The sequence below is a fragment of the Babylonia areolata genome, chromosome 27, assembly GCF_041734735.1.
Source record: "Babylonia areolata isolate BAREFJ2019XMU chromosome 27, ASM4173473v1, whole genome shotgun sequence".
Taxonomy (NCBI): Eukaryota; Metazoa; Mollusca; class Gastropoda; order Neogastropoda; family Buccinidae; genus Babylonia; species Babylonia areolata.
Genome location: NC_134902.1, coordinates 37,530,641 through 37,543,105, shown reverse-complemented (window position 1 = coordinate 37,543,105; position 12,465 = coordinate 37,530,641). Strand labels below are relative to the sequence as shown.

At 49.6% G+C, this 12,465-nt stretch overlaps 1 protein-coding gene across 1 annotated transcript in view; it reads left to right on the top strand.

The window, feature by feature from the left end:
- The first annotated feature begins 445 nt into the window (after nt 1–445).
- Nucleotides 446–12,465, top strand: part of LOC143301293 (ectoderm-neural cortex protein 1-like) — a 13,221-nt gene continuing 1,201 nt past the window's right edge. Inside the window, exons 1-5 of the mRNA XM_076615492.1 lie at nt 446–502; nt 659–1,976; nt 4,803–4,990; nt 10,612–10,743; nt 12,132–12,268. Coding sequence (XP_076471607.1) covers nt 660–1,976; nt 4,803–4,990; nt 10,612–10,743; nt 12,132–12,268 — 1,774 coding nt within the window. The 5' untranslated portion in view covers nt 446–502; nt 659. The remainder of the gene's footprint in view (nt 503–658; nt 1,977–4,802; nt 4,991–10,611; nt 10,744–12,131; nt 12,269–12,465) is intronic.

Here is a 12,465-nt window from a genome sequence, read left to right as displayed (position 1 = left end):
CTCCTCTTCTTCTCTCTCTTTGTGTGTTGTCATTGTCCTGTGAAACCGACAGAGTACGGCGTGATCAGTTCACACGCTGTGACGCCCAATCTGTGAAACAGAAACTGAAAGTGTCCTGTTGTTATACGCTTGGGCCACACGACTCCAAGATCATCGCATTTTATTTCCCTGCAATACTCTGTCCGTGATGTATTGGTCTCTGTATATGTGTCTTTTTTTTCTTCTTTTTTTTTTCTTCAACGGATTAACTTCTGTTGCCATCAGTTTGCTGAATTTTGATTAATAAAAAAAACCCAAAAACCCACCAACAATCACCTTTAGTTCATGTACCTGTTGCTAAAAACATTCAGTGGTACCAGGCAAAGAACAGTGCATCTATAAGATGTGGGTTAAGATTTGCATAGTAGGTAGGTAAACTGAAACGAAATCCGACAGTGTGCTGCAATATTTGGCTGGAAAGGACAGAGACACAGAGAGACACTGGGAGAAGAGTGTGTGTAAGGTGCGGTGGATTGTACGCACGAAGGAACATTATCCTTTTCGGTCCGGATCGTGGAGGTGCATATTCAAACCAGCTCTGCATAATTATAAGTGGGGTGTGTGTGTGTGTGTGTGTGTGTGTGTGTGCGTGTGTGGGTGTGTGTGTCTGTGTGTGTAGGATGAACAACAAGTGGCAGTCGGCCCATCAGGAACATATCGCCAGTCGAGCTCGCACCCTCCTGGACCGAGGCTACTTCTCCGACGTTGACGTGACAGTGCAGGGCACGGCCTTCCCCTGTCACCGCTACGTGCTGGCCCAAAGCTCCCACCTCTTCTTCTCTCAGCTGACCGAGCCCCGGACCCCGGCGTTCCAGCAAAGCGCCGCATCCCGTCCCACCACATCCCACACCGCCCTGAGACCCAAGGCGGACTCTGATGACGGTCTGTCCGTGAGCGGAGCGGACGGGACGTACCCACCACGTGGCGACGTTGATTCCGTCAGACTGCAGCAGGAAAAGCTGCTGGAGTCACTGGGCAAGCCTGCACAGACTGCGGGACTACCCCTGCTGAAGGCACAGTCTGACCAAGCCAGTCAAAAGAGTTTCGGAAATACAGACACGGCTCCGGCTGAAGACTGTGTCGTCCAAACTTCTACGAACTTCAGAGAGGGCCTGCATGCTTTGTACAGCGATACATCCCCGAAGATCAAACCAGATTTGTTCACGTCTCCACCGCCACAACAGCGACAGGATCAGTCAGTTCTCTCGCAAAAGACCGGAGGAGGAGAACAGTCACAAGAACGACCTGTACTGAAGCTGAACTTCCTGTCCCCGGAAACGTTCAGCGCCATCCTGGGAGCCATCTACTGCGGGCAGGACACCGTCACTGCCGCCAACGCCGTGGACGTCTTCAAGGCCGCGACCCGCCTGGAGATCACCAGTCTTGTCCGCCACAGCGAGCAGCTCATCGTCCAGCTCATCCGCCACGGCAGTATCGACGCTTCGTGGATTCTGTACAGCGCCCCCATGGCGCAGAGCCCTGCCATCCTGCAAGGCGCTCTGGAGGTGCTGCTCACAGACTTCGGGCCCGACACTTCCAGAGCGGACTGGTTCCTGAAACTGCCGGCGGAACAGCTGTTCACCGTTCTCACCGACCCCAGGCTGAACGTGCGTCACGAGGACGAGGTTTACCGAGCGCTGACGGACTGGTACCGACACGACCCCTGCTCGCGGGAGCGCTACATGGCCACGGCCTTGACCTTGGTCCGCCTGGCAAACGTGAACAAGCGGATTCTGGTGGAAGAGATCCTCCCCCATCCCGCTCTGTGCGCTGGTCGGCATCCCGTGTCAGAGGAAGGGGGGAGGGGGAGGGGGAGCGGGGAGGGGACCGATGACGTCAGCCTGGCCAGGCTGGTGGGGCAGGCACTGGCCTATCACCTGCTGCCTGACCGCCGCCATGATGAGCTGCTGGCCGTGGCCGACTTCCGCCCCAGTCAGGTGAGCTGTGGACCTGTCTCACGTATCATCAATACGTTCACACACACACAAACGTGCACAGACTCACCACACACACATAATATATATATATATATATATATATATATATATATACGCACTCACATGCGCATGCCCACAAACACGCACATACACACACACACACACACACACACACACACACACACACATATATATATATATATATATATATATATATATATGTACGTACGTACATATATATATATATGTGTGTGTGTGTGTGTGTGTGTGTGTGTGTGTGTGTGTGTGTGTACTGACACACACGTGCGCGCGCCCTTTCTCTCTTTCACACACACTCATACACACACACACACGCGCGCGCTCACTCACTCACTCACTCACTCACACGTGTACAATTCTTAATTAGAATAGACGGGAATAAAGACCACACAGTTATTTAAGTAATTTCACATCTGTCACGTCACATACGTTACTATTACCAGAAAAGCATGAATACACTGACGCTACACCAGTCTACTTGACACCGCAGATTGTGTGCAGTAAACTATGACCGAAACCTTGTGTCAACCACTGATACATCTCACAGAGATAAAAGCTCCCCACCCTCTCATCTTATCGCTTCTCTCTCTCTCTGTGTCTGTTTCTGTCTCTCTCTTTCTCTCTCTCTCTCTCGCTCGCTCTGTCTGGATCTCTCTCGCTGTCTCCATGTCGCTCTCTATCTCTGTTTTTGTCTGTCACTCTGTCTATCTGTCTCTGTCTGTCTGTCTGTCTGTCTCTCTCTCACACACATTCTCTCTCACTCTCAATATCTTTCTCTCACTCTCTCTCATTCTCTCACCATCTCTCTCTCTCTCCCCCTCTATCTATCTATCTATCTCTTCATTGTAAGATTGGTGATGAGCTTCAGGCCACACACTCACATACACATACACAGACATGCATACACTCACGCGTGCGCACTCACACACACACACACACACACATTCTCCGCGCAATAGCCCAGTGGTTAAAGCGTTGGACTTTCAATCTGAGGGTCCTGGGTTCGAATCACGGTAACGGCGCCTGGTGGGTAAAGGGTGGAGATTTTTCCATCTCCAAGGTCAACATATGTGCAGACCTGTTTGTGCCTGAACCCCCTTTGTGTGTATACACACGTAGAAGATCAAATACGCATGTTGAAAATCCAGTAATCCATGTCAGCGTTTGGCGGGTTGTGGGAAGAAGAACATAACCAGTATTCACACCCGAGAAATGGAGTATGGCTACCTACACTGCTGGGTAAGTTAAAAAAAAAAAAAAAAAAAAAAAAAAAACCCGTCATACACGTAAAATGTGACATGTCCGTCTGAGTATGTATGTGTGCGTGCCTGAAATCTAACTGATTGACACAGGAAACGAATGATGAGCGCCCAGTGGCAGCTATCAGTCAGCTCCACCCATGGGTCCGTATTCAAGACACCATTGTGCCTGCGGGTAAAGGTGTACCTGCGGGTAATCTGCCTGAGGCAAGGCAAACTGCCTGAGGGTAAGCAATATCCAGTATTCAGGAACACAAGAGTCTACCCGCAGGTCTACAAACCCAAAGGCAAACCCTTATTATCTGCCAAGGGTGACTGCCCACGAAGCAGAGGTATATATATAGCGAATCCTTTTGATGCGCTGGCTTTGTTAGGGGAAAACAGGCCTTTTGCGGAGAGACCATGTCTTGAATACGGCACCTGATAGTCTGAGCTTATCCTTTGTTCGCTTGGCAGTCAAAATTGACGTATTGAAACTGGCAGACGTCAGTCCATATGAATTACGTATGTAGCTGTGACGTGGTGCACTTGCAGACGATGAATTATGGAATGCCCGAAATTAGCAGATCGTCGAATTTCGTTCATTCTAGAGAAATGTTTGAATCCTAACTCTTTTACTTTTATCTTATTTTTGCAGGGAGGACAACATGTCAGAATGCAAAAGTGGCCCCCAGATTCGAAGCGTTGATGACTCTCATCAATGCTTTGCCACTGAAGGTGTTTTTTTTTTAATTTGTTTTTTTATATCATCAAACTGTAACGTGGTGCGAAGTAAAAGAGCATGCGCAGAAGGGAATCCCCAGGATTTTTTTTAATTTATTGACGATTGGTTAGCTGCCAGTGTGCACTTGGTGTGTCTTGAATACAGAGATACCTGAGCCTTCAAGGTAAACTGTACCCGCTGGTCCCAGCCATGTCAAGGGTAACTTGCCTTCAGGTAAAATGGTTTGTGTCTTCAATACGGACAGGTAAACAGCCTGTTGTGCAAATGACCCCATGTTTTAAAAGCGCTTTGGGCTAGGTCTGCAACTGAGGATAGGCGCTATATAAGTATCCATATCATATCACATCATATCATATCATATATCATACATGCATACACACACGTGTACAATTCTTGATATGAACAGACATTGAACAGTAATCTTTACACACAGACACACTCGCGCATAGAAACCACTATGCTTGATTATTTCTATCTCTTTCGTTCAAATGGCTCGCAAAATCTTAAAGAACATGCCTGTTTTTTTCATACACGCATTCACACACGCACGCGCGCGCGCGCACACACACACACACACACAGATCTAGGCACAGAGAGAGGGGGTGGGGCGCAAATGCCATCTCATCTACATCAATCTACAAAGAAAGCAAATTATAAGGAAACACACAGACAAGTTATGCCAACATCCATCCATCCACACCAACATACAAACACCCATCCATCCATCCATTCATACCAACATACAAACACCCATCCAAACACACCAACAAACCCAAATCCAAACATTCATGATGGTGCGTGCAGGACTGGGAGAGGGTGTTGCTAGTGCTGGGCGACCAATCAGATCAGCTGTATGCCTTCAGCTTTGCACGGAGGGCGTGGTTTCGGCTGGCCCCGCCCCCCAAGGCCCTGGGACTGGGCGTGGCTGCCTGCACCCACGGGGATGACCTGTACGTCAGCGGAGGAGACAAGGCCATGCGAGGCTGCTACAGGTGATTGACGTTGGATGGCAGTTTCAGTTTCAGTTCCAGTTTCAAGGAAGTGTCAAAGAGTTGGGACTGATCATCCATATACGCTACTCTACATCTGCTGTTGACAAAAAATGAAGAAGATGACGACGACGATGACGATGATGATGGTGATGGTAATGCTAGTAGTGGTGGTGGTGAAGAAGAAGAAGAAGAAGAAGAAGAAGACGAAAAGAAATTGCACACATGGTGAACACTGCCCAAGGAGAACCCACACCATCAGATGTTCAAAAAAAGTTCCTCTCTGCAGAAGGCAAAAACATCTAGCCAGGAAAAGCTGTAACACCCAAAGCATGGAAACGTGGGCTGCTGGAATGTGTGGAAGATTTGGAATGTGTGGAAGATTTGGTATGCACAGCTGACCAACTAGAGGGGAAGACACACCGGTGTATATATCCGCAAGAGCGGCATGAAACCTGACATAGAGTGGACTCCACTCCAAGGCAACGAAACAAGCGATTTTTATTGAACTCACTGTGCTGTACGAAAGCAGATACAAAACAGAGAAGTATGTTAGTCTAGCCAGCAGCCTGGAAGAATCTGGCTTCCAAGCCAAAGACCTCACCATAGAGATTGGCGCAAGGTTTGTAAGTGCATCTGCCTACAGCCTCATGAAACAGCTGTCGATTTCTGGCAGAGAGAGGACAAAGGCTGTCAAGGCAATGGCAGAAGCAGCAGAAAAGAGTTCCAGCTGGATCTAGTCGAGAAGGAATGAAAAAAATTCCCTACTCAAGTGATGGCTCAGTGGTTAAAACGTCTGCCAGAAAATGTGACTCAGTCCTGGAGTGGCGACCACCCTGAAGGCGCGGGTTCGAACTTGCTGAAGACCAGGTTGGAAAAAAAGGCGGCAATACAAGGGCATCCAGGAGTCATGACCTGGGTGCAGCCTGGCCCCCTTGGAGTGTAAGGAGTTAAGGGCCGGAACACCTGACTGAGGGGGGCTTCTTCTCTGAAGACCTTGTACTGGCCAGCTCTCCCTAAAGTTTCTTATCACTGATGATGATGGAGTCTCCCGTCGGTCCGACGGATGAGTAGGCAGGCAGGCTTATCTGTCAGTGTGTGTCCTCGTATGGGAGAAGAGGCCGATTCTGGATGCACAGCATCTCCCACAGGTGTTGCAAGGGAAAACGTCTCCAGAAGTTGAGCCCTGCTTTCTTCGCTCACGCTTCTCCTTAATGGCCAGCGTTCTCTTGTTTTCAAACGTCTTTATGCCACCAGAGCACAGCATCCTCCAGCGAGAGCGGTCAAGGGCATCAGTTTCCCAGGAAGCGATGTCTATGTCACAGGCTTTGAGGTTTGTCTTCAAGGTGTCCTTGAAGTGCTTGCAGGGTCTTCCACGTTCACGGTCGCCTTCCTTCAGCTGGCCATACAAAAGCATCTTCGGGATCCTGCTGTCTGTCATGCGGACAACATGTCCTGTCCAGTGTAGCTGGCACTGGATCAGCAGGCATTCAATGCTGGGCAGGCCGCTCCTCTCTAGGACCTGGAGTTTGGAGACCCTGTCTTGCCACTTTATAACGAGGATCTTTCGTAGGCATCTCTGGTGAAACTGCTCAAGTCGTTGAATGTGACGGCGATACTTCGTCTATGTTTCACAGCAGTACAACAAGGTGGTCAGCACAACAGTTCTGTAGGTTTTCATCTTGGTGCTGAGCCTGATGTCTTTGTTGTTCCACAGCCTGTTGTTGAGTCTGCCAAAGGCGGAGCTGGCTTTGGCAATGCGCAGCGTCACTTCTGCATCAAGGGCTCCGTTGCTGCATAGGGTGCTGCCCAGGTAGCAAAACTTGATCTCTGTGTCATTGATCTTGATTGCAGGTGGGGGGGTGGGGGGGAGGCACTGGCGTTCTGTGAGCTAGCTGGTTGGTACATAGACTTGGCCTTGCTGAGGCTGATGGTGAGTCCAAAGCGTCTGCAGGAGGTTGAGAACCTGTCCATAATGAACTGCATGTCCTCATGGGTGTGTGCAGCAAGCGCACAGTCATCAGCGAAGAGGAATTCTCTCAACAGTGCCTCAAACACCCTGGACCTGGCATGGAGTCGCCGCAAGTTGAAAAGTTTGCCATCTGTGCGAAACTGAATGTAGATGCCCTGGTCACAGTCTTGGAAGGCGTCAATCAGCATGGCAGAGAAGAGAATGGAGAACAGTGTGGGTGCCAGGACGCAGCCCTGCTTCACTCCATTTACCACAGGGAACGGATCCGACATGTCAGTATTTTCCTGTACTCTCGCCTGCATGCCATCATGGAAAGACGCAATCAGATGGATTAGGCTTTCCGGGCAGCCGAACTTTAGGAGGATCTTCCACAGACCACAGCGGTTCACCGTGTCGAAGGCCTTAGTCAGGTCTACAAAGACCATGTGGAGTTACTTGTTCTGCTCACGGCTCTTCTCGTGCATCTGGCGTACGGCAAACACCATGTCACATGTTCCCCTTCCTGAGCGGAAGCCACACTGTGCTTCAGGGATGACTGTGTTGAAGACATGGTCAACCAGTCTGTTCAGTATGATGCGGGCGAAGATCTTGCCAGCGATGCAGAGGAGAGAGATTCCACGGTGGTTATCGCAGGATGTTTTGTCTCCCTTCCGTTTGTAAATGTGAACAAAAGAAGCATCCTTGAAATCCTGGGGGACCTCCCCTCTCTCCCAGATAGACTAGAACAGGGGTGGTCAGCTTGTCTGTCAGCACCTTGCCTCCATACTTGTAGATGTCAGCCTGGATTCCATCCACTCCTGGTGCTTTTCCTGACGTTGTCAGCTTCAGGGCCTTCTGGGTCTCGACCTTGGTGGGAGGGGCAGCTAGCGAGTCACTGACTGGTAGCTGTGGGAGGGCTCCAATTGCCTCGTCTGATACAGACGAGTCCCTGTTGAGGAGGGTGTTGAAGTGCTCTGCCCAGCGGGCAAGGATGTCTTTGTCAGGAGGGTGGTCTGGTCCAAGGCTCGGACAGGGGTTGATCCTGTGACTCTTGGCCCAAACACAGCTCGGAGACCATCATGGAAAGTGTTCATGTCATGAGCATCAGCAACGGACTGAAGCTCTTCGGACTTTCTCTCCCATCAGGTGTTCTTCATCTCACGCAGCCTCTTCTGTACGAGATGCTTGGTTTGCAAGAACTGGTTCTCCTTCCTCTGGCAGTCTTTATCGGAAATGTGATCCTGATGCCGTATATGCAGTGTGTTCAGGAGCTTGGAGATTCCAGAGTCGTTCTCGTCAAACCAGTCTTTGTGGCTCCTCTGTACAAAGCTGAGTGTGTCAGCTGCTGCTGTGTACACAGCATCTCTAAAGGTGCTCCATACCTCTTCTACATCAGTCGATGCAGGAATTTCTTGGAGAGCTACTTGGATTTGCTGCTGCAGCACATCCTTGGTGATAGGGAGGCGGTAGATGTTCAGCTTCCTAGGGGGTTTCTGCCTGGCTGGTTGGAGCTTGCATGCAAGTCTGATGTTCATCTTGCTGCGTACCAGGCAATGGTCCGACCAACAGACTGCTCCTCTCATGCAGCGTGTAATGGAAACATCACCTCTGTCCCTCTGCCGGACAATCACATAGTCCAGCATATGCCATTGCTTGGAGCAAGGGTGCATCCATGTGTTCTTGTACTTGTCCGCTTGTTGGAAGAGGGTGTTGGTAATGGTCAGTCCATGCTGCGCGCAGAGCGAGAGCAAAAGCAGTCCGTTGGAGTTGCACTTGCCAGTGCCGTGCTGTCCTAGGACTTTTGGCCACGAGGAGAAGTCCACGCTGACGCGGGCATTGAAATCCCCAAGGATGATCAGTCTGTCCTTTCCGTCTACCGCTGAAATGGTGCGGCTGACCTCCTCGTAGAAAGCTTCTTTGATGTCATCATGGTTGGTCATCGTCGGGGCATAGCAGCTGATGACTGTGGCGAAGCGATCCTTGGACAGCTTCAGACGCAGGGTCATCAGCCTGTCGTTTATCCTACGTGGAAGGCTATCAAGCTGTCGTGCAAGTTTGGCTCGTATGGCAAAGCCCACGCCTGAGGTTCTTGGGGTGCCATCTGGCTTCCCAGGGCAGTAGAAAGTGTAGCCCCCTCCAACTTCCTCCAGCTGGGTTTCACCCGCAAACCTGGTTTCGCTCAGGGCTGCTATATCCACCTGGTAGCGATCAAGCATTCTAGCAATGAGCACTGTACGTCTTTCTGGTCTGTCGTCTCTGTCTAAGTTGGTGCGAACATTCCAGGCACCCAGAGTCAAGGCATGACTCCTGCTTCTTTTCTTCTGTTTTTGACCGCTATTGTTGGATGTCCAAGTAGGTGCGGTTTCCTACTAGGTACTAGGTGAGGCAGGCTTTGTATGGGGATCCTTTTATGCTGTCCCTAAAAAGGGCTGCTCTGACACTGTGGGAGGATACGGGCACCGCATCTGCCCCAGTCTACGGCGGACGACCATCACCCCACAACCACCTGCGTGCAGAGTCGTGACTAGGAACTGCCAGCAGCATCCTCTGCCTGTCCCCGTTACCACTTCTCCATCGCCGCAGGGCTTGGAAAAGCTGGGTGTTGAAGGGCTAGCTCGTCGTTCCGACATTAGCCTGGTTGCCTGACCAGCACAGGTGACTTTTTTTTAGTGAGGAGGAGTTGTGCAGTCCCTTTCCCACTCTCTCGCCTACCGACGCTCACAGTCCCACAGGTGCAGATACTGCCACGTGTAGGACGGCCTCGGCAGGTGCAGGTTTTTTCTTCGGAGCTCCTTCTCCTAGGGGGACTTCCAGCCAAGGATAAGAGCTCCCCCTGCCCTTTGGTCATCCTCTTCCGCCTTCACAGCCGTTGGGAAAGGTTTCCTCCTCCGCCTGGTCTGTCGTTGGGAGACTTCACATGCGGCAGGTAGTACTGGGTTACTGGGCTATGCCCCTGACCTGACCAGCTTTCCCTAAAGTTTCTTATCACTAGTATTATTATTATTATTGTTGTTGTTGTTGTTGTTCTATTATTATGTCCACATCACTCTCCCTGGAGTTTCCTATCACTATTATTATTATTATGCTTATTGTTGTTGTTGTTACTATTATTATGTCCACATCACTCTCCCTAGAGTTTCTTATCACTATCACTATTATTATTGTTATTGTTATCGTTGTTGTTGTTATTACTATTGTTATGTCCCCGTCACTCTCCCTAGAGTTTCTTATCACTATCACTATTATTATTGTTATTGTTATCGTTGTTGTTGTTATTACTATTGTTATGTCCCCGTCACTCTCCCTAGAGTTTCTTATCACTATTATTATTATTGTTGTTGTTATTGTTATCGTTGTTGTTGTTATTACTATTGTTATGTCCCCGTCACTCTCCCTAGAGTTTCTTATCACTATTATTATTATTGTTGTTGTTATTGTTATCGTGTTTGTTGTTATTACTATTGCTATGTCCGCGTCACTCTCCCTAGAGTTTCTTATCACTATTGTTATTATTGTTGTTGTTATTGTTATCGTTGACGTTGTTGTTACTATTATGTCCACGTCACTCTCCTTAGAGCCCCTCGTCACTATCACTATCATTATTGTTGTGGTTATTGTTATCGTTGACGTTGTTGTTATTATTGTGATATCCACGTCATGGTCCGCGGGGCAGGTTCCGGGCCGTGGGGAACACGTGGACACAGTTGGGAGACCTGAAGCAGGGACGTCGCAGTCATGGCTGTGTGGCGGTGGGAGACTGGTTGTACGTGCTGGGCGGCAAGGATGACAGGCAGTCCTTCAAGAAGTCGGTCACACACACACACACACACACGCGCGCGCGCATGCACGCACACACACACACACACACACACACACACAAACACGCGCGCGCATGCACGCACACACGCATTCACGCACACACACACACACACGCGCGCGCGCATGCACGCACACACACACACACACACTCACACACACACACACACACACACATATACACATACGCGCGCAAGGATGACAGGCAGTCCTTCAAGAAGTAGGTCACACACACACACACACACGCGCGCGCGCGCGCGCATGCCTGCACACACACACACACACACACACACACACACACACACACACACGGCTGCGAGCCGTTATGTTATCATCGGTTGGTTGTGGTGGTGGTGGTAGTCATGGTGTTGTTGTTGGTGGTGGTGGTAATAGTGGTGGTAGTGGTGTTGGTGGTGGTCACGATGGTGGTATTAGTGGTAGTGGTGTCGGTGCTGGTGACTGTGGTGCTTGTCACTGTGGAGTGATGGCCCAGAGGTAAGGCGTCCGCCTGGGAAGCGAGAGAATCTGAGCGCACTGGTTCGAATCACGTCGGCAGTCGCCAGTATTTTCTACCCCTCTACAAGACCTTGAGTGGTGGCCTGAACGCTAATCATTCGGATGAGACGATAAACTGAGGTCCCGTGTGCAGCATGCATTTAGCTCACGTGAAAGAATCCACGGTGACAAAAGGGTTGTCCCTGGCAACATTCTGTAGAAAAATCTACTTCGATAGGAAAATAATTGAAATTGCAGGCAGAAGAAGAAAGAAAAACAAGGTGGCGCTGTCAGTGTAGCGACGCGCTGTCCCTGGGGAGAGCAGCCTGAATTTCACACATAGAAATCTCTTGTGACACAAAGAGTAATACAAATACAAATACAATAGTCGTGGTGGTGGTAGTGGTGGTGGTGGAATCAGAGGTGGTGGTGATGGTGGTATTAGTCGTGGTAGTGTTATGGGTGGTGACGGTGGTGGTCCGCGAAAAAAACAAGCGATTACTTCAGGAAAAGGTGATGGTGGTTGTGGTGCCTGTTTATCTAAGTGGCTTGCATTCATTGCACATTTTACTCAATGTACATTCCTAGCATGCAACTTTCGCAAAGTAGTATACTAGTATACACACGCTCCCGCGTTTGCACAAACGTTGATTTTTTTTTTTACATAATTCCGCCAGGGACAACCCTTTCGTTGCCCTGGGTTCTTTTATATGCAATGCTGAGGTACATGCTGCACACGGGACCTCGGTTTACCGCTTACTGAATGACTCAACTGGCACACAGACTACCTTTTTTTTCCTCTTTTTTTGAGTTCCAATTCATTCGATTCTTCCAGTTCTGTTCTATACATTTTTTTTTTTTTTTATCTTTGTATTTTCACAGGGACACCTTGGACAGCGTGGAAATGCTACACGTGAAGGACAAAGGTCAAGGCTGGCGCTTGGTAACGACAGGGGCCCTGGTTGTCCCCGTGAGGTCAATGACCTGTGTGGTACATGCTGAAAACATCTACATCATGGGTCAGTTCCGTGTGTGTGTTGTGTTTATGAGTGTTTTCTCTCTGTGTGTTTGGGGGTCGGAAGGGGGGCGGGTGGGGAGGGGATGTGCATGCTCGCGTGAACCACACACGCATTAATTTACTTATCTATTTATTTGTTTATTCGTGTGAGAGGTGTGATGATATTTCCTACATGCTAGCTCAGCCTTAAGAATACGT